This window comes from Phyllostomus discolor, chromosome 4 (assembly GCF_004126475.2).
Source record: "Phyllostomus discolor isolate MPI-MPIP mPhyDis1 chromosome 4, mPhyDis1.pri.v3, whole genome shotgun sequence".
NCBI lineage: Eukaryota > Metazoa > Chordata > Mammalia > Chiroptera > Phyllostomidae > Phyllostomus > Phyllostomus discolor.
Genome location: NC_040906.2, coordinates 54565235 through 54591543, shown reverse-complemented (window position 1 = coordinate 54591543; position 26309 = coordinate 54565235). Strand labels below are relative to the sequence as shown.

Genomic DNA, 26309 nt, shown 5'->3' with positions numbered 1-26309 from the left:
ATCATTGTAAGCCACTTGGTCTGAATGAAAATCAAATATTTGAGATAGTGCCTTCTTCCTATGCCTTTGGGATATGAAAGAGAATGTGATTAAATCTCCAGTTCAGCAAAATCTCCAGAGACATGAAGATTATATGAATACTCTTTCGCATTCTCCAATTAGCAAATGTGGCCACAGTGGCATTGCCACACTTGCCCGAGCAGCTTCTGCAAAATGTGCAATTGAAATGTATCAGCTATCTAATGAGGACCAAAGGTCCAGTCCAGGCTCCCCCTTTTCCTCGTGGGGGGAAAGCAATACCAGGCTGTTTTTTAGCCAGCAGACACTGAAGTAAATTCCTAATTAGGCAACTACAATGCCCCAGACAAAGACAAGAACTCTGAATGATTACTGTGAGTATAGGTTTTAAGATTCTGTATTTATTGCCCGGAGAATATCTCAGGGCAAAGGAAAAACATGGTAAACTGCAGGAAATAAGGATGGAAGGACAGTTTAAGTACTTTTTTCCTACCACAATGTGTTTTCTTTCAAACATAATTGCCTGTTTTTGTGCTTGTTTTTGCTTAATTAAACACCAGAAACTATTACTTTGACTTGGTCCAGGTTTTTAAATACTTGAATAGTATGTGGTTTGGTATTAAATTTTAAAGAACCTGAAAAAAATGAATTAAAATTTATTCCCTGAACTAGGCTATTATGAAGATACATATAATTACAAAAGTTAATTTGTACAGAGAATTGTAAGGACTCATGTTATCACATCTTCTTTAAACAGTAAAGCCAACAGTCAAAACAAAAACACTGGCGGTCTCTCCAGCTCTTTCCATTGAAGCCTGAGTTTAAAGCTCTCAAGGGAAGCCCAAACCACAGCCTCTCACTAACCCGTGCGAGGCTGGCAAGTAAAAGTCCACGGCCCGTGCTGAGTGACTCCAGCAAGTCCTCCCTGCATCTGTCTACTCTGAGCAGTACATCTTTACAACATCTCACACATGCTTTTATGTCATTCATTTCATTGCTTACAACACGATCTTGAATTAAATTGAAGGTGACTCCTGTCTAGACTTCAGCTCCTTAGAAACTGTGTGTTATTCCACATCTATCCCGGGAAACTAATGCAAGCACCTGCATGTAGTAGAGATAATAGTAGCATCTTTATTGATACCAAATTGTATTAAAATATTTCAATGTAGTTATACTTTTCTTTAAATATCAGGTGATAATCATAGTAGTTATTAATCACTAATGAAAGCAAGACTGCTTTCCTAACATTTCTTTCACTTCCTTTTCATGAATCTAAAATAGGCATACTTTTTTTTCCATCATCCAGCTGAGAAAGTAATTGCAGAACAGTGGTACAGCTACTAAATGGCAGAATTTGATCTCAACTTGTCGGACACCTCACAATACTGCCTCTTGATATAATTCTTTTAATAAGGGCTTTTCAAAATGACTGACAAAGCAAAACCCTGGAATTAAAAAGTTTATAGCTGCAAATTTTCATAAACATTTGACTCATAGAGATGGTCGAGGTATTTCTAGTCCAATACCTCGAAGTATTTCTTGAACTTCCTTGGTCAAGGTATTTCTTGACTTCCTTTCTATGAAGTATTATTTCAGAGTGCTTCACAGTTCAAGAAACTAGGATGAAGGGCAAGTAATGGCTTATCCTCACAAGGTAACATGTCTGGAGAAGAGTTCCATTTAGACCAGAAAAATCCAGCCCAGCAGAGGCCTAGAGGAATGTCTATGTTGACTCTCCTGATAGGGATCCTCAGTACTTGGCAGTCAGCTCAAATCATCATTGGAGTTGACTCATCCAACCAACTACTAGGATGTGCTGATTTCAGCCTCTTAATAACTGCTCCTGGGGTGCTGAAGGTACTATGTATGGTGTGAGGGATGTGAGCATTCATTCCAGAACCAGCTCTAAGATACACAGCCTGGAACACTTCACACAAAACAGGGGAATATCTCAGCCTAAAGGCCCCAGACCCCATACTGCCCTCATCCTGAGAGCTGGATTGGTTGACTTTGTCTCGTTCTGTGGATTTGACCCCTAAATTTCAGGCTTCAGTTGCTTGCATTGCTCCTTTGAAATATCAGTGGCCCAGGAATAAGTTGTAGTTGCAGACCGATGAGACAGGTTGGGAAGTTAGGGCTATCCCTAGCACCACGAGTGTGATCTCAGGGACTCCAGGCAGCAGATCATTGTTGGTGCTTTTGTTTTCTGACACTGCAATTGAGACATGTGACATTTCTAGGACAAGGCTTTATAGAACCAAGAACACTGTCATCTGTTCTAATATTCACATCACTGGACTCTCCAAGAATGCTAACAGAGTAAACTTGAGAAGAGCAGGAAGCCTGATTGACTAAATAGCCAGCAGTGGAGGGATGGTTACATAAAAGAAATATGGCAGTGACTGAAATGTGGCATGCAAAGTGCCGATGGTGCTTTCTAAGTGGGAAAACAGGGCATAAAATTGTCCATATGGCATGACCCTATGTTTATAAGTTATAATATATAAAATGCAAATAGAGGAAAGGTCTACACCTACTCTTCAACAGTGCTCATATTTGCTTGATTTTTATTTTCTTCTTTTGTTTATGTTGAGCCTCTAAATTTCCCATCTTAAGTATGCATTCTTTTTGTGCTACTAAAACGAAAGCTTTCTCGAAAGCAATAAAGTTTTAAAATAAACTGTTAGAAAAAGAAAAGTTAAGAAACTCAGGAATAATAAGATACTAACCCAGCTGCTGTAGCTCAGTGGATTGAGCATGGGCCTGTGCACCAAGCAGTCACCTGTTCGATTCCCAGTCAGGGCAAATGCCTGGGTTTCGAGCCAGGTCCCCAGTGGGGGCAACGTGAGGAGCAACCACACACTGGTGATTCCCTCCCTCTTTCTCCCTCCCTTCCTCTCTCTACAAAAATAAATAAATAAAATCTTTATTTTTAAAAAAAGATACTAAGCTTATGATAATTTTTTTTAAAATACTCTCATGGGATATTTACCTCATAAAGTAATCAAAAGGCTGTGACCAATCTGCATTTAAAGATGACTTTTTTGCCCTGGCTGGTGTAGCTCAATGGATTGAGCATGGGCTGTGAACCAAAGTGTTGCAGGTTCAGTTCCCAGCCAGGGTACATGCCTGGGTTGCAGGCCACAGCCCCCAGCAACCACACATTGATGTCTTTCTCTCTCTCTCTCTCACCCCCCCCTTCTCTCTCTCTAAAAATAAATAAATAAAAATATTTAAAAAAAAATAAAGATGACTTTTTTAAGAAGCAAAAAATACCATATCAAAAACAAAGATACTGTCCTGGCTGGTGTGGCTCAGTGGATTGATTGTAGGCCTCCATGTGGTTCCCAAACTGAGAGGTCACTGGTTCAATTCCCAGTCAGGGCACATGCCTGGGTTGTGTGCCAGCTCCCCAGTTGGGGTGTGCAAGAGGCAAACAATCAATGTATCTCTCACACATCAATGTTTCTCTCCCTTGCTCTCTCTAAAAATAAATGAATAAAATCTTTTTTAAAAATGACACTAACTTGTAATTCCAAAAGAGAAGTAATAGTGCATCTTAATTATCCAGTAGGGCGTGGTATCCCAAATTGTGTTCCTGAGAAGCTGCTATTACTAACAAAATTCTGTAAGCCATATTATATTTCTGTTTTGAGATTCTCAGAGGAGTCGGTCATATTAAAGGCTCTGGGCAGTCCTGCAGTGAACAGTTCTGAAGAACTCTGGTTAACCCAGTGTTTCCACCCATTCATATCTCACAACCCAAGTAATAAGGATATGCAAATAAACATACTCCACCTATAAGACAACACTTTGAAAAACCTCTTCTTTCAGACCACATGAATACATTACTTCTAATGGATATTTACTTATTTGCCTAATAAGTAAATTAGGGTCATTCTATGGGTCATTCTATGGGTCATTCTATGACCCAAGTGGAAGATAAATAATAATCCTGAGTTCTGACAATTGCCCTAGAGCACCCCAGGAACCCAGAAGTATCTACACTTCTCTGTTAGCCTTCTGGGACTGACATGTGCCCAGGGAACCATGGAACCCATTATTGCCTTTGGGCTTCATGCCTTGAAAACTGTCTAGTTATTAGAGGGTTACTCTTCCTTCCATTCCTATTATCTCAAAATGCAAATTATCCTCTTGAATATGAAAACATATGATCTCTAAAGAATTTCTAAGCATGTTAAAACCAACCAAGTAGTTCTGAAGATAACTTCCTGGAAAGACAATTTTGGCAGTGAAGTTGTATGGCTCCAAACTTTTCTATGTAGATTATATCAGTAGCTCGGATGTGACATGAGGTGAAGCATATTGTTAGTGGATTTCATAGAAGAACACAGCATAGTAGCTATTGCAAATATGGCTGTGGCTATGGTAACCCAAGGTGAAAAGCACTATTTGCATCAATTTATCACCCTTTGGAGATCCAATTTACACGTTACTGCTGTAACCGGACAAGATGGATGTAATCACAAATGACCCACCACAACAGCAAGCCAGATAATTTATTTAAAAATCAGTTTAGAAAGACATTTGGGAAAGAATAATTCAAGGTTTTGACAGTTGACAACTTGTGAAGAACTTTGAAAAATACTCACCCCAGAAAAGGTTCAGATTCTATATTATGTTTCCTGAATTTCTCTTTTATTAGTGCTGCGTGTGTGTGTATGTATGTTTATTGTCTTATATAGAAACTTCATCTTTTATTCAAAAAATTTATTTTTTTCATCTAGAAACATTATAACAAAGTCATGAGGCTGAAAATTTGCTTTGAATGGCATAGTGAAAAAGGCCAGGTGTGGGAGAAGATATCATACACTCAAACTACAAATCACCTTTCAGTGTACCTTTCTTGCATGTCAGATAAATACGTGCCCTACAATAGGGTCCACTTGTCTATGTGTCTCAGCAGGGGGCTCCTGTCAAAGCTACTGTTGGATGACAGATTTCTGTTCATGGCTATCTGGAGGACATTTGCTCAACAATTGTTTTTTCATCAACTACAATACTTCCACACTATGCTATTAAGCATAGTGCTATAGATAGATACAGTAATGAGAGAAATAAAATTGTCATAAAGCCAGATAAAATCTTTTCCTTTATAAAGGTTACAGTCTATCAAGGAGACACAGTTAAAAGCAGTTGAGGAAACTAGCCTCTTGATTGCAGGATCTTTTCATATGGCATAAGGGAATAATCAACCTAAAATACAGATATGAAAGTATATTGAAGATGAAGGAATCATAAAGGTATGGTGGGGGAAAACATAGTCATGAGCAATGATTATATTTGCATTCTCAATTTCAACAGCTCTCTATAATGAATCCAACACCATGCCAAACTGAACAGTTCCCTATGCTCCAAACAAATCAAACAACACCTTTGTCTCTTTGCAAATGCTTTCCTATTACCACTGAATGTCTCTCCCACAATTAATTTTGTTTGTTATTGGGATTCTGTCATCCATTCTTCTAAATTTGATATAAAAGTCAAATTTTGTCTTTTCCATGAACCTAGCCCAATCATCCCCATGAAGAATTAACTATTTCAGTTATAGTAGCATACCTCTAATTATTTCTTATTTCTTCCCAAATATAGTTAATATAGCTGTAAGCTCTTAAATATAGGGGATTTTCACTTTCTTTTATATACGTAATATAATATTTATAAATTTTCATTGTGGAATTGTCAAATATAATAATAAATAAACTAAAACAAAAGCACAGTGCTTCATTTTCAGTACCAAAGAAAAAAGTGCAGAGAATAGAAAGTTGTCAGCATGCCTCCGCAGTCAAGAATAGGCACAGGTATAATGACGTGTGAAATTTTATAAGTAAAATGAATGTATCACAGAAAGAGAGCCGATAAATTTTTTAGCAATTTTTGAGAGTGTATTTATGGAGGCCTACTTTTAAATAAAGGTTGCCTTGTTTTCAGTGAATTCACCTAGGAGAAAGGGACACAAGGCCTCTCTGAAAGAGATAATCAGTTGTCATCCAGGGCATCTTGCCCTAAGCAAGATAACAACAGACGACCATTTGACATTTAGTGAAAAAACACATGTCATGCGTATTAAACAGCATAGAGAGAGAAAATCGAGTTTCTAAATATCCTCAATTCAGTAGGCTGCTCCTCACATAAGCAATGTTATGCAGCATTTTCTAAGATGAATACAGCAGGGGCTTATTTATCTTATGATAGTTGGTAGTTATCTCAAGCAATGCTCAAGTGGCCAGTGATTAATAATAACAAAAATTTGATACTGTTTCAAATGTTACATATAAAATGATACATATATCATTTTAAAGTTTACCATGTACCTCACAAACAGCCTGAAAACTAGATTATCATCATCTCATTTTATACCTAAGTAAGTAGAGAGAGTGGTATGCGGCGGCTTGCAAACAAAAGGATGTACTTTACCAGGTTAAGAAAGGGATTTGTTGAAAGGGATTAGGTAGTTCATAGAATCTCTGGGAGGACAAGACCCAGGTTTTAAAAATGTGTGGGAAAAAAATGTAAATCCCATTTACAAGTTGCATCTAAAAGAATAAAATATCTAGGAATAAATTTAACCAAGGTGAAAACTTGTACATTAAAAACCGTTGGACATTAAAGAAGAAATTGAAGAAGTCACAAATGAAAGGGAAAATATTTTGTGCTCATGGATTTGAATAATTAATGTTGTTAAAATGCCTACAATACCCAAAGCAATATGTAGATGTAATGCAATCTCTGTCAAAATTCCAATGATGTTTTTACAGACATAGAACAAACAATCCTAAAATTTGTATATAACCATTTAAAAAACCCAAATAACCAAGCAATTTTGGGAAAGATCAAAGCTGGAGGCATCAAGGTCCCTGATTTTTAAACTACATTACAAAGCTATATTAATAAAAACAGTATGGTATTGTCATAGAAGCACATAAATCAATGGCACAAAATAGCCCAGAAATTAACTCATACATATATGATCAATCTATGCCTCCTCAAAGGAGGTAAGACTATACAGTGGGGAAAGAACAGTCTTTTCAATAAATGGTGTTAGAAAAATAGGACAGCCACATGCAAAAGAATGAAACTGTACCACTATTTTACACTATACTCAAAAATTAACTCAAAGTGGATTAAACACTTGAATGTAAGACCTGAAACCATAAACTCCTAGAGGAAAAATTAGTAAGTTCCTTGACATACATAGGTCTTGGCAATGATGTTTTGAATATGACAGCAAAAGCAAAACATAAATAAATAAAAAGTAAATAAATAAGTAAATGGACTATATCAAACTAAAAAGTGTCTGCACAATAAAGGAAACCATCAACAAAATGAAAAGGCCACCTACTGAATGAGAGGATAATTGCATATCATATATCCGATAAGAGTAATACCCAACATATATAAAGAACCACACACCTCAATAGCAAAAACAATTTTTAATAAAATAAAAAATAAAACCCCAAATAATCTGATTAACAATGGGAAGAAGATCAGAATGTACATTTTTCCAGAAAAGACATACAGATGGCCAGAAAAGACATACAGATGGCCAACATAAAAAGATGCTCTATGTCAGCAGTCCCCAACATTTATGGCACCAGGAACTGGTTTCAAGGAAGACGATTTTTCCACAGATGGGGTGGGGGCGTGTCCGGGACAGGAGGTGGAGATCAGGTGGTAATGTGAGCGAAGCTTGAATTGCTCACCCAACACTCACCACAGGCTGCGTAGCCCAGTTCCTAACAAGCCACAGACCAGTACCAGTCCACAGCCCGGAGTTTGGGGACCCCTGCTCTAAATCATTAGTTCTCAGGGAAATGCAATCAAAGCCAGGTGAGATCTCACCTCATTCCTGTTATAATGGCAGTTATCAAACAGACTAGACATAAGTGTTGGTGAGAATCTGGGGAAAAGAGAACCCTTGTACCCTGTTGGCAGGAATGTAAATTGGTCACTTGCAAAACAGTATGGTAGTTCCTCAAAAAATTAAAAATAGTACTACCATGTGATCTATTAATTCCACTCCTGGGCATTTATCCAAAGAAAACAAATTGCAGAGGGACCAGCAGAGATAAGGACTATGAAGACCAACATAGACGAGTAAGGATGAAAATGAAAAAAGGGCAGCATTTTCATCTGACTGGCCAGTAGGTAACAATTTAAGAAAATTACACTCGTGGGCAGGCTGGAATGGAAGTAAAAGGGAGAAAACTGTACTTGAACAATGATTAAAATAAAAATTTTTTTAAAAAAGAAAGAAAATTACACTCAAAACCACAGATTTCAGAAACAAAGGGGAACATTTAAAAAGCTACTCTGCCAAACAAAACTGTCATTGTCACCCAGGCTTTCCTTTGGATGCCTTGCTTGAACAATTTATAAAGCAGATTTTAGTGGGAAGGAAACAAAAATGCTAATTCGAAAGGTCTGTGTACCCTCATGATCACCGCACCATTACTTACAACAGTTAATACATGGAAACAGCCTGACTATCCACTGATGGATGAATGGATAAGGAAATGGTGAGTAAATATATATATATATAAAAAATTTTATATAATTCAGCCATAAAAGAGAATGAAATTTTTCCATTTGTGACAACATAGGTGGACCTTCAGGGCATTATGCTAAGTGAAATAAATCAGGCAGAGAAAGATCAATACCACATGATCCCTCTTACATGTAGAATTTTAAAAATAATTAATAAAATTCATAAACAGATTGGTGGTGCCACAAGCCAGGAATGGGGTGTGGGAGAAGTGGGTGAACTCTTCTGTTTTTCAGTTTAAATTGAAAAAGATAAAATTGGTTCAAAATAATTAGTTACTGAATGTCATGATCTTGATTTAACAAATCTTAATAATGATATACCTTAATAATCTACCAACTCATGAACATGGTTACACTTTTGACTGAAGAGACATGGTTAGAGAATAGAAAGTGAGTATTTGATTCCCTCTAATCTGATGCTTTTACAGTTGTGTGGTTTCACATGTTTCTTTACAAAAAAAAAGGGCTATGTCCTTTCACAATTGACCTATTTCCAATTATACTTAGAGACATTTTCTAAATTCAACTTTTACAGTATTTTCAAATACTCAGATAGGTTTTTGAATTATGTAGTAAGGGAAAGAGAAAGCAAATAGCTTGAAATCTCTTAGAAAAGTCATCTGCACCATCTGTCTAGAATTTAATGGAAAAAATGACTGTTAAAACCTAGATGTTTAAAAAAAATAGCCTCAGAATTTCATGAAAATCATCTCTAATGAGCCAAGTAAAAACATAATTTGAATGCAACTTTACAACATTTCAATAGTTTCAGAGATACCTTGACATCTCAGATAGAAAGAAAAGTAAAACTAGGATTTGTAGGTGAACAAAAAACACAGAATCATTGTTTACCCTTTGTTGTCATTAACAAAACCTATCCTATATACCTGATAACTTTGTCTATTATATCAATTTCTTAGTTTAAAGAAATTGGTCTGAAAACTTGTGTTTGGAAATATATTTTCTACATGGAAAAAATAGCCAAAAAGCAGAAGGAAGGCAAACGACTCCCTGTTTTGGGCATGAACTTACATTTCTCCCTGTCTGGGAGAGAGCACTGGAATGGAAATGAAGCACATTGGTCTCTCATCTACCTCTCTAGTGAACACTGTTGGCAAGTTGATAGAATGTGAAAAGCAGGCAGACAGAGGTGAAGGGAGAAAAACACAAAGGTCCACCAGAGAGGTGAGCAGGGCAACACGAGAGTGCAGCGGAAAGGAATCCTAGGCAAGAGTTGAAAGAAGGGAGTGACCAAGTGTGTCAGTGCAGGTGAGAGCAGGGAGGCTTGGACTGAGAAGGTCTCGTGGCTTTACTCAGAATGATCCCTGTGTCATGCTGATAGACTGCAATCTTTAGATAGGTGAGGGAATGTGAAAAGCAGGAGAATGAGCTCATTGAGAATGTTATTTTCTTCTTCATATGAAATGAAGGAGAAAATTATGATAATAATTGAAAGTGATGCCAGGGTCAAGAGGTTTTGTTGTCATTCTTGTTGTTATATTTTGGTTTTGGTTTTTGTTTTTTTAAGCAAAGGCAGAGAAGTGGGAATGTGGAGACTGAAAATGCCAAATCTAGATGAATCCTTCATCCAGTGGGTTGAGAAAACATGGGCCAGTGGGGGAAATTTTGATCAGTGAGGATTAATGCAATTTTAAAACTAAGAGATTGTTGGGGTGGAAATATTTCCAAAAAGATTTCATAGTAAAGCTACAATTTGAATTTTTTTCTCTCAACTGTCAACCCTCTGCTTTGTCCAGGAGACCAAATTGTCACAGTCTCTTTGTTAATGAGACCTTACCCTCACAATATAGAAAGGCTCGGGAGTAAGAATAAAGATGATGGACAATAGTGGAGAAGTTATGTGGTGGGGAAGAGAGAATGGAAGTGACACAAGAATGAGAACTGAACTGCAAAGGTCTCGGGAGAGATTGGTACTGTAATCCCTGCCTGTGTAATCCAAGTGAGATGAGACCAGTGTAGCCTCAGACGGGCTCAAGAGCTATATAAGGTTGATTGTGAAGAATTCAAGGCACCGACTGAGGTGAAGAGTTCAACATGTCAGCAGGATGAGAACTGGCAGGCTGGCTTTCTAACCTCAGGAGAAAACAAGACTCTTAAGCAAAAGAGAAATTGTAAAAAGAAGGGAATGTGTAGAAATAGAAATCTCAAGCATCAAATCATGTTTGGTGAGGATGAAACTGAGAAAGTGTTTGGTGAATAGATTTCGGGGAGAGATGCTGGGGACTGGCAGAGATAAGGACTGTGAAAACCAACATAGACGCCTAAGGATGAGAAAGGAAAAAAAGGCAGCATTTTCATCTGATTGGCCAGTAGGTACTAATTTAAGAAAATTATACACAAAACCACAGATTTCAGAAACAAAGGGACGTGTTTAAAAACCTGTGCCAAACAAAGCTGTGATTGTCACCCAGGATTTCCTTTGGGTGCATTTCCAGCACAAATTATAAAGCTGATTTTAATGGTAAACATTGATAAGTTCCTTTGTTCAGTAGTGAAATGATTATAAACTTTGTAATATTCTATTTTGGATAGGTTTATTACAATTCTTACAAGCCTATGAGAAAGCAAATGATAAATCTTGTATTGGCTTTGACTTAAACATCTATAAAATAATCTTGGTTTAGCCATTTCAGGCTATTTTAGTGTACACAGAAAGTTGGTTATAGCTATGTAAATGCTACTCAGTGTTATTTAAATCTTGTGGGTTTTGATATTCTAAATTATATTTGAAAAAATTCTAATTCTACATCATATTAGTTAGTGCTAATTATAATAGTCATATGACATTTCCTCTGTTTGCCCCACTTTTTAAACTGAAGTGCAAGACTTTTTGTATAGGCATTAGAAAATCAAATTGGAACTTCTTATGAAAACAGTCAACTTGAAATGCCAATTTTTTTTCTTTTGAGTGATAGCCAAGTTGAAAAACCTGCTTTTGGACTAAATAATCAGGATGCATGGACTGACCACTGCTCATCTCTGGTTTTGTCTTTATTTCTCACGATCATGCTTCTGACTCATGTAGCAGTACTCAGCTGACAACGTGTTTTCATATACAGTGTTATCTCTTTTGATCCTTACAATGACCCTGTAAAGTATGGTCAGATGTTGTCATCACTTCATAGATGAGGAAACAAGGCAGAGAGATGCCCTTAGTTCAGAGCCAGTGACTGAAAATCTGGAAGTTGAATCCTTGTCCCCCAGTGCCATAAGATTGAATGCCTACAGAATAATTTTCATTGACAGGCCCTACCCACAATTATTTTTGACTATTATGTATTCCAACAACTTGATGTGTATAAAGGAGCATTCAAGTTAAAAAAAGAAAACAAAAATTGTAAATTCTCCTCCATATGTTGTCAGTTGCTGTATAGTACTCTCATCATTCTTTTAAATATTACCTAAAATAAAAATTGCCTCTCTATGATGAGCTGCCTAAGAAATATCACCTTAGACTTTGAAAATTTTAGATAGTAAATACACTAATATCTTTCTGGTTTCTAAAAATATCTATTCATATCAACCCCTTCCCCCAAATAATGAGCCAAATGAATACTCTTTATGGTATTACACAGTCATCATTTTTTAATTCTCCCAGCTGCTGATTATATTAGTAGAAGTTCTTCCTTCTCATCCTCTTCCACTGCTATAGTAAAAACTCCTGGCATTTCCTTACCCAGTGGAGAAGGCCTACCCAGCCACACTGCCAGGCTCCCAGACTCGTGATTAAATAAGTGATTGCTCTGTGCATCTTTAAAAATATGTCTCATCTAAAGCAGTCAAGAGACAGTATCCATCACTGCAAAAGAAGCCAAGCATTTATTTAACATAATAAGATATCCTCATTTTCATGTTTCTCTGAGAGGACTGTCGTGAGGTTTGAAAATTCTCTGGGCCCCGTCTAGAACTAGGGCAACACATTGATTTGAAGAAAGCTATAATCATCCCTTCTAATTTGAAGTGCACTTTCTCTGCAGTGAATCAGAATAGCAAGAGCCATCCTCATCCCAACCCCTCCTCTGTCAAGCTGGCCCCAATTCTTCCGAATGCAGGGATTTACAGAGACCTTCTCAATAAACTTCAGGGCACATCTAACTAAAAGGAGAAAGGTTCAAATAGTTGCTTCCAGATTTAGGAGAGAAATGACTTCAACTGCCAAGTCATGATGAATACTACCTTTTGCTTTCTGCCAGCTCCTCATAGCAAATGATCTGTTGGGCAAGTTCAATTATGGGGTCTCTTTGAAAGAATTCATAATTAAAATTTTAAAAGGAACAAATTAGCTCTTTGTCTTTCTGAGGCAGAGGAGTCAGAACACCTCTATGAGCACTCAGGGATTTTGACTTCTAGGGATATGATGCCTTCCACAGCCAAGGAGTCTTACTTCAAAGAAAGGCTAGGAGACAAAGCCAGCCCTCTTGTGATTTGGGGGATAATAATTTAGCAAGCTGTATAACATAATGGTTTATAAAATTCTTCCTTCAAGGACCATTATCTAGGGCTAATGGTGCTTTATTTCTTCCTTTCTTGTGCTTATTTAGAGCATAATTACAAGAGCAAGAGGAAGGGAGGGAGTTGAGCATCAAGATAATCATTCGCCAAATTAATGCAGCCAAGTAGAATTTCTGGCCTCTGGAGGCTCCTTTATCAATTAGCTCTATTGCTGTCTCAGTTCCTGTATTTCCCCATAGAATGAAGTTGTTTTTTTCACTCATACACCAGGTCTGAGGAAAAATCATTTGAGATCAAAAGATTTTTTCAGAAAAAATCTCTTTTACCCTGCTTGATATCATGAGGTACTACTATACAGCCAGCTTCTCATCCATTTCTTAAGGACTAACAATTAGCTCTTCTCTCTGTCTCTCTATATCTGTTTCTATCTCTATCTCTATGTCTGTCTCTATATCTCTCTTTCTCTAAAGTTCTGTTTTCCTTTCTTTTCTCTCTTTTAACTGGTTAAAATTGTTTTTTCCCAACTGTCTCATCTTTCTGCACCATGTTTTTAAAGTTACTATGTGGATTTTAATGTTAAAACCACTTCTGCAATGTCATGCAGTCTCTGGATATTCAGGATTGGCTCTGCATAATGGAAATGCTGGCAGTGTTTTACACCTGTGCAGGTGACAGGAGCATTGTTTGTGTCCCCAGATACTAGTTGGTATCCCAGGGACTGTTGGACCCATCCCTTTGAAAATGTGTCTCATCCTGGCTTATCTTTCTAAACTAATTAGCATTTTCGAGAGGAAAAGGAAAGTATCAGGAGCAAAGGATGGCTCAAAACTTGCCATAATCTTCACGTGGTCTTACAAATATAATCTGAACTAGCTTTTTAAAAATCTAACAATAAATCAAAATTGGTGTCCCTTTTCACACTCATGTTTCATTCTTCTTTGAATGCTAATTGCAAACTTTTCACCCTTTAAAAGCTGGTCTACCAAAACCCAAGAATTTACCTGCTCAAGCCAAGAAAATAAAATGTGAAGTCTTGTAGAACTAAATATTTCATTTTATTGCTACCCCAAGAAGTAGATGTTTGGGGTGGAATTGTGTCCTTCAAAAAGATATATTGAATTCCAAATCCAGAATGTGACCTTCCTTGGAAACAGGGTCCTTCTAGAGATGATTAAGCTAAAATGAGGTCAGTAGGGTAGGCCCTAATCGAAGGCGACTGGTGTCCTTATTAAATGGGGGAATGTGGACACAGACACACAGTGGGGATGATGCCAAGTAAAGATGAAGCCGGAGACCTGGGTGATGCATCTCGAAGCCAGAAGTGCTTCTGAAAACCACCAGATGCCAGGGGAGAAAAATAAAACAGGTCCAGCCTCCCAGCTGGAGGAAGAAACCAACCCTGCCAACATCATCTTTGACTTTTAGCCTTCAGAAATGTTGCACAACACATCTGTGGTGTTCAAGCTGCCTAGTTAGTGGTATTTTGTTACAGCAGCCCTGGAAAACTAACACAGTGCATAACAGTGCATAATCTCTGGAAGCTGAGGACATTTGCAGGAGTGGGTGGAATGGCCACAGTTGGAAGCCAAAAAGATCCGGATGACCAGGGAGGTGCAGAGTTCAAAACCAAAAAGATGTTCTTAATAAAGTATTAATTCCAGCCCTAGCTGGTGTGGTTCAGTGGGTTGGGCATTATCCTGCAAACCAAAAGGTTGCCAGTTATTCCCAATCAAGGCACATGCCTAGATTTCTAGCCAAGTCCCCAGTAGGGGGCGTGCAACAGGCAACCACACATCAATATTTCTCTCCCTCTCTCCTTCCCTTCCCCTCTCTCTCTAAAAATAAATAAAATAAGTAAGCAAATAAATAAAAGTCTTAAAAAATTAATTCCAAAGAGCCAACCAAAGAAACAAAACCTTAGTTAAAGACAAAGACAGAACCAGAGTTTGCAAGGCATCCTCAGAGAATGACTTATTTGTATAAATTAGCCTCCCTCTCCCCTCTCACTTCTGTTCAGTCTCTGTCCTGTTACTTCCAGTTTTTTTGAACCACAGCACTTACTGCTCCCTGAAATTATTTTTGTATTTATTTATCACATGTTTTATTTTCTGCCTCCCTCTCCTAGAAAGTAAGCTCCCCATCTGCCTTACCGCTAGTAAGTAGAACAGTGCCTGGCATCTAACAGGTGTTTGGTACATCTTTGATGAGCAAATGAAATAGACTTGAAAATCCAAGGAATATCTGAACCTGGAGATACTGTTCTTTGAGGCACCAGAGGGTGCAAGCGGGCCATTCACTGGGGCCCTGTAGCCTAGCCCACGAAAGTAGGGAACATGGAACATTTGCCAAGCCAAATAAGTGGTAACTGAGGCATAGAAAATCAGTGTTGATTTATGCCTAACTGAACCCTACTGGGAAGAGGCAAGAACTTGGCACCCCAAACTAAGCACAGGCCGCCCAAGAGACAGACACTGGCCACCTGATTCGAGGACTTACCTTTGGCCATACAAGAGAACTTTAGCAAATTTAGGGACTTTTAAAAAAATTACTCAGAATAACAGACTATCCACCATGCATTTTCTAGGAGGAACATGTGCTTCTTAAATTGAAAATTCTGCCCCATTAACTTCCTGAAAGCTACAGGTGGACAGTTACAGGAGAGTTCTGTGAATGTGGCAATCCGTGATACAGTAAGGCCCCTGAGGGAAAAGTCTTCCAAGTGTTTTAGCAAATGTTTCTATTTAGAGGGATTTGTGTTTAATGGATGGTGAGTTAATGTGTCATCAGTGTCTGTGGTTGTGGAAGAGCTGCTAAAAGGAATGACAAACGTATGTGCAACTTGCTATTGTACTGATACATTCACATGTCGCCTAAACAATACTTTAAATCTTGTAAAACTGAAAGAACCTCCAGAGAATTGTGCTTTGTGACACTCCGCCCCTTCCCCAGAACTTTTTCAGTTGACTTGTGCTTTGCAGTGGACCTTTGGCTTTTATTTTTCCCGAAAGAAAATAGAATTCTCTCGCAGGAAAATCTATATAGTGTAGTCACAAACCTTAGGCAAACAAACCAAAATATGGACACCAGCCCTATGTATTTAGATGAATCGATTGATATCTGTGCTCTGGATCCCAAGTCATGACCTGAGAGCTGACATAATCCCCTTTCCCCCATCAGATCCTGCTCTTTGCCCCAGAAATGCAAACGATTGGCAATGGTCATCAATACCTATAATGTGTTTAGAGATTAAGCAGGTGCCATTTTTGCCTTTATTTTATGCTTAAGGCTACTGAGGCACAGAAAACCACATAGCAAGTTAGGATCACTCAAGGAGTAAAACACAGACATCTGGTCCATTACCAACTACTTCATCCAGCATATGTGAAATTACTCTTTCGAGTTAAATGCACCATGCTATTCTCTTGTCTTTCTACTTATATTACTAGTTCTGGTCAAGAGGCTTGTATTTGTATTTGTTTGGTCACCTGAAAATGTTTTGTTGCAAGCCGAAGGGACATTTTTAGCATCTTTTTATCATTATCATTGACTGCTCATCAGCTTCTAGTCTGGTTCCTTGTCGCATTTCAAATCCTCTGTTTGTAAGGGTGATTACTTGCATTTACTAGTGACCGAGATACTCTGTGTCTGCTTGTGTGCTCATGTTTGAAGAAAACCATCAATAGAAAGAGTGATTTATTCAGTGTCTGTGTGTGTTTCAGGAGCTCAGAGACAGGGGCTGCAGAGTGTGTCCGAACCTCTTCTGCGGTTGCAGCTCTCTCCGCCCCCAGCATCTTTCAGCTTTAAAGTGTTCTTTATCAATCATTATTTTTTCATGATTAAGAATCCCCACAGAATTGCTATAGTGTGGTATGTGGCAAGCCAAAATGAACTAGAAAAAAATCCAAGCAGTGAACACACAGCTAAGAAAATGAACATATGGATCCCTGGGAGACTGGCAGCCCAAGATGCTCCCTGCCACCCTGGGCGTTCCCATCCAAGATTTTGCCTATTGTCCTTACAAGCCTTGGGAAGCTCAACAGGACCACAATCCACTCACTTGCTAACTGTGTGAGCTTGAGCAAGCTACTTCATGTTCCTGAGTCTCAATTCCATCATCTGTGAAATGGAGAAACCTCTCGTAACACTGTAGTGAGTGAAGCTCTATAAAACACACAACACAGAACACAGCGCAGTGCCTGGCGCACTTCCACATTTACAGTGATGCCCACAGTCACAGCGGTGTGACGTATGTTAGCCATCTAGGAGAAAATGCTTATTCTTCAATAGAAAGTCTTTATAAGTACATGAACTTGTTCATGATCTCACCTACCTCTCTTCTATTTCTCCCTCCTTTAGCTCTTTCTAAATCTCCTGGTACCTGTGTTTATGGAGTCCCTTCCCCCAGAAAATCACACAAAAAGGTATGAGATAAAACAAACTGTCACTTACCCTTCTGATGCATAGAACTATGGGAGAAAGAAATTCTTAATATGGAAGAATAAATTGCTATGGAAATCATTGGATAGGATTTGGGGAAGGTAAAACCCTCCCTTCCCTGCTTCAGATGGCAAAGATGGGTAACCAGCTACTCAGCTCAGGGCAGTTTCTGAGAGCCACTCACCCTCTGACCCCTGCTTATTTCAATAGCCCCAAGCCCCACCACTCCCACCCTGCTCCACATCACCTGTCCTCTTCCTTTGGTCCACTGCTGGCAGTCCTGGCACACACCTGCTCTCTCATTTTATGCCTTTGAATATTCTGTTCCCTTTACCTAGAATGCCCAACTCTCATCCAGATAACTCCTAGCTGTCCATGGAGATTCAGCTCCGATGACTGTTCTGAATTCTCCATGGCATCCCCCCCACCCCAGGGCTAACACATCCTTTGACTCCAGGAAAGGATGGAGGAGGGGATTCCCACTGCAGTCCGTGAGAACGGTGCCCTCTGGAGGTGTGCTCTGCATGTCTGCAGGATGCACCTGGTTCCCTCACATCCTGTCCACCAGCCCACCTCTCCTGTGGACTCCAACATCCTTGTGAAGGAAATTTTTATCCCATTTTTAAACCATTTATTTGAATTCTTTCCTCAAGACTATGAACTCCTTGATGAGGAGCATGGGTTCTATTTCTGTTCTTCCAATACTTGTCACACACCATTAATTCTCCATTAATAGCCTGGTTAGTGGTTCCAGTAGCAAACTTGACAAGAGTCTCTTCCACATGAGACAGACTCCTTGGGTCTGTGAACAGCTTAGTAATAAGTGGCTGACAATTTAATAGGAAAGTATGAAAGGCAAGACGGGCTATCTGATAATAAAGATGGGCCAGTAGGAATTAGCTGAGTAGAACAATTGTGGAGAGAGTTTTCTTTCTAGTATCCTTTAGACACTCACTCACATCCCTTCAGAATTCAAATGGAAGTGATATCTGTAAATCCCAAGGTGAGATGCCTGGAGTCCTGATGCTTGAAGCCGTTCTGATATTCATTTAGTTAGAAATGTAACCCCACCGAGTTCCTGCTGGCCTCACACGGACCATCTATTCACAGTCAGCTCTTGGCTTAAGCAAGAGGATGTGTATTATTTCTACCATTGCCCATAACGTCTTTTCATTTCATTATGACTATTGTGCTTGGAAGCATGATTTTCAGTCTGTAATCCCAGTTGCATTTTTTCAACACAGTCTGTACATTTAAGTGCACAGTTTTCTTTGAAGCAGACTTTGTTGAAATTGGTATTCATTATCTGCTATCGCTATCTTCCAGGACTACCCATTTTGCTGTAGCTAGGAAGGAAGGGACAATTTTTTACATGAATGAACTTTGTAACTTGGCACATTTTTTAACTGGCATGATGGCAACTATTTCTAGAAATAGTTTGAGTCCCAAAGGAAAATTTTTTTATTCAAACATCAATTAAAATGATGTGTCACAACTTCATTGAATATGTGGCCCCCAAGTTCAGCTGTCTCTCTCACATATTCCTGATGTGTTTACAGCAGTGTATCTAAGTGAAAATAATTTAACAAGGGCAGTATAATGTCATCAAAGGAAGAGAAGGGTGAATTATTGAAGACCACAAAAAGTGGTACGATTTAGACCAACTCCAAAATGAATGCTGCCAGCTGTCTGAAAAGACGCTTGTGTGATCACTTCCTGCATGAGAGGTATTCTCCATGTGACGCCTCAGAGAGCCAAAGTAAAGCAGAAGTGAGGAAGAGTTGGGAATTGCTTCTAAGTCTGAACCAAAGGAGACACTTTTAGCAGAGAGTTTCCAATGGCAATCACCACATTTTCAGATACAGGGCTAGAAAAAGCAAAGAGATGTTGAGAACTGACTGCTTCATTGGAGTCAAGCAAACAAAAACTCAGAGTTGGAAAACGGAAGAGAGGTATGAGGCCATGTGTGAGCCCTCCCTGACTGAAAGAAGCTGTTAGTGTCAGGAAGTGTTTAACCACAAAGATGGCCTCTTGTGAATGGCGTGAAACTAGTTTTGGTTTCTAATGTTCAGTTGACTTCATATTCAGCTAAAGCTTATAATTTATGTACTTGTTATGGGGTATGATTATCCATAAATCTATTCTATCTAGGGAAGAAAACAGAGGATGGTTGTGTCAGGGAGTTTTCAGTACTGATGGAAATGAATAATTATGTTTATTTTCATCATAGTGGGCAATTCTTATACCCTTATTATGATTATTTGAGAATATGAATGACTACATAAATCTGAACAACTTTACTTTATTGATTTTGCAGAGTTAAGAGGAAGATCTATGAAGCATGGAACCTTCCATCAGATTTGGGAGAAAGTAGAATGGATGCAGAAATACCAGACTGCCTCTAAGACCCATGGACAATCCCACACTCACACGCCTCTGTCAAACTTTAAGATTAATTATTAATATGCTACCTTTGCAAGATGAAAAGAAACTAATGCTGAAAAGGCGTGTTCTTCAGTGTTGGGAATAGACGTGCTCTCAGGACCATGGCTTCAAAAGTCTCCTGTTTATACGTTTTGACAGTTGTGTGCTGGGCCAGTGCTCTCTGGTACTTGAGTGTAACTCGTCCTACTTCTTCCTACACTGGCTCCAAGCCGTTCAGCCACCTCACAGCTGCCAGGAAAAACTTCACATTTGGCAACATAAGAACTCGACCTATAAACCCACATTCTTTTGAATTTCTTATAAATGAGCCCAACAAATGTGAGAAAAACATTCCTTTCCTTGTTATCCTCATCAGCACCACCCACAAAGAATTCGATGCCCGCCAGGCAATCCGAGAGACGTGGGGGGATGAGAACAACTTCAAAGGGATCAAGATAGCCACCCTGTTCCTCCTGGGAAAGAACGCTGATCCAGTTCTGAATCAGATGGTGGAGCAAGAGAGCCAAATCTTCCATGACATTATCGTGGAGGACTTCATTGACTCGTACCATAATCTCACCCTCAAAACATTAATGGGCATGAGATGGGTGGCCACTTTTTGTTCAAAAGCCAAGTATGTCATGAAAACAGACAGTGACATTTTTGTAAACATGGACAACCTTATTTATAAATTACTAAAACCCTCCACCAAGCCAAGAAGAAGATATTTTACTGGCTACGTCATCAATGGAGGGCCAATCCGGGACGTCCGCAGTAAGTGGTATATGCCCAGGGATTTGTACCCTGACAGTAACTACCCGCCATTCTGTTCGGGGACCGGCTATATCTTCTCAGCCGATGTAGCAGAACTCATTTACAAGACCTCACTCCACACAAGGCTGCTTCACCTTGAGGATGTCTACGTAGGACTGTGCCTCCGAAAGCTGGGCATACATCCTTTTCAGAACAGTGGCTTCAATCACTGGAAAATGGCCTACAGCTTGTGTAGGTACCGCCGAGTTATCACTGTGCATCAGATCTCTCCAGAAGAAATGCACAGAATCTGGAATGACATGTCGAGCAAGAAACATCTCAGATGTTAGGATTTTTACCAATGTAAATATATTTCTTTTCTTTTTTAAAAAATGGGGCTTAAGGTGTTGGTATTTTACAAGTGTCACCAGACGTGAACTGGTGAAGGGGTTTTGTAAAAAGCTTTTTCTTCCCGGTCCTAGTTCCTTTCTTGGATTATCAACTTACAAATGTCAGGCTCTGATCATAGAAACAACGCATAAGTTAGAAGCACCAGATTTTATTCTCAGGTTCTAAGGCCTTGCATTTATCTCAAAAAGCAACTTCCTAACAACTGCTAGGACTTACATACTGTGCACCTGAGATAAAAATCTGGTTCTGGGAAATGAAACTCACAGTAATGTCTTCATAGCATCTCTCTGCAGAAGCAAAGTTCCTTTTCAAAAACAATTCAGAAAGAATGCACAGTCAGGAAGACGCACTGGATGTGAGTACTAATATCAGTGTGCTACTATGTGAATTTTCACACATATTCCCACACAGTGTGCACAGTATTAGTGGTTCTAACAAGAAATGAACTTAGTACTGGCAGGGAGGCTGCAGTTAAATAAATGGAAATTTAACTTGAGAATCAAATACTTTGTATGTTTGGAAGAAAATCTGCTTGCTCATTCAACAAACATTACCTGGTGCCTCCAAGTAGACTTTGCCAAATGTAATCTTACTGCTACACTCCGTACCATGTCGCTAAGTGCATTTTAAAGTCTCTGTCTCAGGCAGGCACATGTGTAGAACTAAGTTGGTGGGAGGCCAGAAGAATAATAATCACATGGAAAAACATAAATTTAAATATGCATAATAATTAATATAAGCTTAGCAATAGTATAAGATGCCCCCTCCCACACATTTACAAAGTGTGTACAAAAATCTTTTAGCAGATGCCAATGTTATTGAATGACTTATCCAGACAGTCAATAGCTGTAATACTCTCTGATATCCAAAACATCCAAGTACCTCTAGCAGCCATGCTGGTAGGAGGTGTTCCGAGGCTCCGGAATTGAGGTTCATGGAAAAGAAGAGGGGGAAGCTTGGCTTCAGGCTCTACTGATGCGATCCTACTCATTGGGTCTTGTGAGCAGGCATCTTTACCTTACTGTGCTTCAAATATGCTCATTTACAAAATGGTGGAAAAAACACCTACCTCACAGGTGCTGTGAGAGCAAATTTGCTAAGTATTTTGCACATTTGCTAAGTATTTTGAGATCCTTGGTTTAAAAGGTGCTACGTAATGCAATGTATCATGCATTATGCTAAATGCTAAAATAGTTACATAAGTATAATGATGGTCAGAAATAGTAGTGACATCATTTTAGTATAAAATCTGCCAAAATAAAGATCAAATATGAACTATTAGTGAACCTGATTCTTCTAAGACTTTTCCTTGGAAATGTTAGGGGTTTGGGGAAGCTTCAATTTCTTTGTCATTTCTTCTGGTTTTGGTGAATAAATTATTATTCCGGCGCATTGCCTTGATATCCTAGGGTACTGAAAGTGAAGGCAGCCGGCTTTCCTTGAGGAGGAGCCTCTGGCCAGGGGTGTATTAGGGCAATTGAAGCACCTGCTTTGCAAAAGGTATCACATCAACTTAGACCATAGAAAACACTTGATCTGAATTCTCAGTCAGAACTTTGAGGATGGGTAGAGCTAGTCCACTTCTATCAAAAGAATAGACTCTCAGCACACCCACACATTCCACATCTACCGTTCCTTAGAAACTGTTTTCATTCAAAAAAAAAAAAAAAGGCCCACGACTGAAAGAGTATACCTTTTGTTTTAATATAATCCTTGGAAGCCCCCCTAGAAGTTGATAGCAAAGGGGTAGAAAAAATTGAGTAAATGGAAGTTATGGCCTATTTCCCGAAAACACTGGATCTCTTATTGCCAGTACAAAAGAACCCAATGTTAGACAGGCCTCTCGGTCCTTTAGTACATCTTCATCTTACAGTCAGCAGTACTGCTGAGTTTGATTAGAGACAGCATCAGGTAGCCTGGGGAGAGATGGATTAGCACAGGTGAGCCGCCCTCCAGCCCCAACCTTTGACTGCTGTGAGTTCTGATCACTGCAGAAGTCTCATGACTTTGTACTTGGTTGGCCTTTCAGTCACGGGGCTGAGTTAAGCCTCTGTCTCATACTGCCGTCTTGCATTGACCTTATACTCACCACTGGTGTCAAGGAATTATGTATTATAAACATCATACATGTACATCTGTGAATTTTGAGGTGTGTGTGTATGTGTGTACATTATGAATAGAGAGTCCTAATCTTAAAAGGAGCTTAAATCAGAGAACCATGTCTTAAAGAAGTATTTCCTAACTTTTTTATGCTAAGTAGTGCCCATGTGACAAACATGTAAATATTCATCCAAGGTCATATGTATATATTTTAAAGGCATTTTTTTCTTCTCCCCAACTTTACATATAGCTAGACTGTGCTTGCTGGGTACATGTTCTTCTGCATGGGGCTTGGGGAAGCAAGGCCATTTGCCCAGTTCCAATAGCCTAAAGCATGTTTGTCCTTTGTTTTTTGGATGTTCAAAAAAATATGTTTAAGTCAAGTGATCAGAAAAAGCTCTAATTTTCTACTATTGTTAATTTTATGACACTGGCCAAATTATGGTTTTGATTATTTGTGATGCCATTTTTTAAAAGTTACTATTTCTCTGACGTAAAATAGTATTTCAGACAGTATTGTACTAGAAGCCATTCAGGTGGTTTTTACAAAAACCTTCTGACTACCCTTACATGTTTTGTTCATTTTGCATTGGATAACAAAAGATACTAATAATTAGTGTCTGTACATTTTCTTTCTTAAATTTATTTTGAAAAAAATGTTTAATCTTTTTTGGCTAGTTTCTGTGGCTTTGTGTCTTTTATATTGCCTCAAATGTCAGTTTCAATATATAATATTGTATTTTTAAATAATGGGAATCAAACTGAAGATCATTTTTGATTTGAATTAAATTCAGAAGAACAAAACCCCTTTGTGTGATATGACATGGTGAAAATAAACTCTTTACAGAGAAGCTAAGGAAGGAGTTTTTCAATCAAATCTCTTCTATCAAAAGACAGTGGAATATTTACATAAAGCATCTGGGATTCATTTTCTACCTTTCTTAACACGTGAGTTTAGTGGGGCAATTGATGATGCCATTTCCTCTGAAAAGGTGAAGATAGTTTTTATAAGCAACAAAAGTAACTTGTGATGAAAGAAGTAATTTACTAGAAATATTTGTTGATGATAATTGACGTTTAGGTATATCGTTATATATGAATGATTGTATTTATGTATTTATTTGTCAAAATTGTACATACTATTTCGCCAAATGTAATTGTCTGTAAAAGTGCACTCTCCAGGTTTGTAGTGCTGTTTAGGGTTACATGGGTTGCCAAATCAAGCTGCTAATCAGAATACTATTTTTTGTATCAATGTTATAAAACTGAAAATGACAAATAGATGCTGAAAATGTCTTTACATTCAGTTTCTTCACCTTCCTCTTGAAATGTAAACTGTTGATTGAAAGCACGATGCTAATGTATAAGCCCATCTGTCATGAGGAAGATTATGGATCCATAAAGCTGATTTTTTAAACCATTGGGACAAATAAACAGAAGGAGAACATATTTTCCACTTTGCTTCTTTTCAGAAAGAATTTTTTTGGTGAGATGTGATCATTACAATTAGCCAATGCCTTGGCATCAAAGAGGTTCTCCACAGCCTCAACAGAGGTAATAGTTCAAAACATTCAGAGCTCTTCATGAGAGCCCAGGGCAGCTTGACAGTCAGCTTGGAGGTGATTAGTCCATGGGACATGCCCAGCTTTAGGAAACTGGTATTTTCCTTGCCCCTTTCCTCAGTACTCTCAGGAAAGTCTTTGTGTTAAAGTCTATGGATTGAACATACCAATAAATTTTATCCAGAGAGCATTATATTGTTAATGTGCTTGGTGAGTTAGTACATGTTGAATCTAAAGCAAAATTGTCATTCCTACGTTTCACCCACATATGTTCTTTAGAATACTGCATACTGTTTTAAAACTTTGATCAGACTGGAAAAATACAACTCAGGCATTTGTTATAGCAGATAAATGGATGCTGATTGCTGATGCCTGACTTTGTAAGCAAGAGACTAATAGCTATTTAAGACGGAAAAGTTCCTTTTTCTATCAATCCCAATCTAGCTAAATAGCTCTTCTTTACTTTTTAATGGGAATTTGACTTCGGATTTACTACTCCTGTACTTCAGAGTTCAAAAGGTAAATGAAAACATAAAATAGACAGATTTGTATTCAATGCGACTTTTTAGAAGGACCAACATCAAGAGCGGTGTTCTATAAGTGTTGTCTCAGACTACAAGCATCAGCATCAAGTGAGAACTGGGTAAAATGCCCTACCAGAAAGATTGGGGTGGGGCTCAACAGTCTGCTTTAACGAACCCTATGGGTGATTCTGATGCACATGAAAGTTGAGAATACTGAGCAAGAGAAGGGATCAGCAAATCACACTTTGAACCACTTCTAGCCTGCTGCCCAGGAGCCAAGAATGGTTTCATGATGAATATTTGCAATTTCATGATAGAGAACACTAACATCAAACCCCAACTAAGCAAAATATTATGCCAGCAGTAAGAAGTTTGCCTTTCTCATTAGTAGGCGTGTATTGCAAAAAAAATGTACTCAGTTATCATTTTATTTTATTTTTAATTCCACCAATGCAGAAACTGGAAATTTGTTGTGTAAGTATTTCCATGTATCTTCAACTTTGATTTTTGAAGCTTAAAATATTTGTTATCTAGTCCTTTACAGGAAGAGTTTGTCAATCTCTTACTTCAAGAAACAGGGAAACATCTGAGAAAGGAGCTACATACCAGATTCCCCCAACTGTGTATGAGGAGGCACAGCAATAGGTGTGCTGGGGCTGTCTCCATGCATCCGGGGAAATAACAACATAGTCGTGATAATGAATCACAGTAAAAACCAAGAGCTGCATATATATTTCAAATATTTCCTTTTTCTCTCTGAGTGATTTTTAAAAATTACAAAAGCTTGATTCTAATTGTAACAATTACCCAAGGCTTAATTAATATATTGCTTAATCCATGTGAGAATGTGTGGGTATCAGACCTAAGAGGGTGGGTTTCATATAGCTTGATTATCATAATTACAAGCATTCTATTTTCTCATTTACTTAATTGATTGTCATAGCTTTCCAGATGAATCCACACTGCTGGAAGAAAATTGAATACATTTCTGAGATAGAAGGACAAAAAAACCCCAAATAGGGCTATTTAGAACAAT

The 26309-nt window shown here is 38.4% G+C and overlaps 1 protein-coding gene across 2 annotated transcripts in view; it reads left to right on the top strand.

Annotated features, from left to right (window-relative positions):
* B3GALT1 (beta-1,3-galactosyltransferase 1) overlaps positions 1 to 24634 on the top strand; it is a 529669-nt gene extending 505035 nt beyond the window's left edge. The window contains exons 4-5 of one of the 2 annotated variants that reach the window (XM_028510267.2): positions 17419 to 17483; positions 19817 to 24634. In XM_028510267.2, coding sequence (XP_028366068.1) covers positions 20046 to 21026 — 981 coding nt within the window. In that variant the 5' untranslated portion in view covers positions 17419 to 17483; positions 19817 to 20045 and the 3' untranslated portion in view covers positions 21027 to 24634. The remainder of the gene's footprint in view (positions 1 to 17418; positions 17484 to 19816) is intronic. The other variant, XM_036023352.1, reaches the window with a different exon arrangement.
* The last annotated feature ends 1675 nt before the right edge of the window (positions 24635 to 26309 follow it).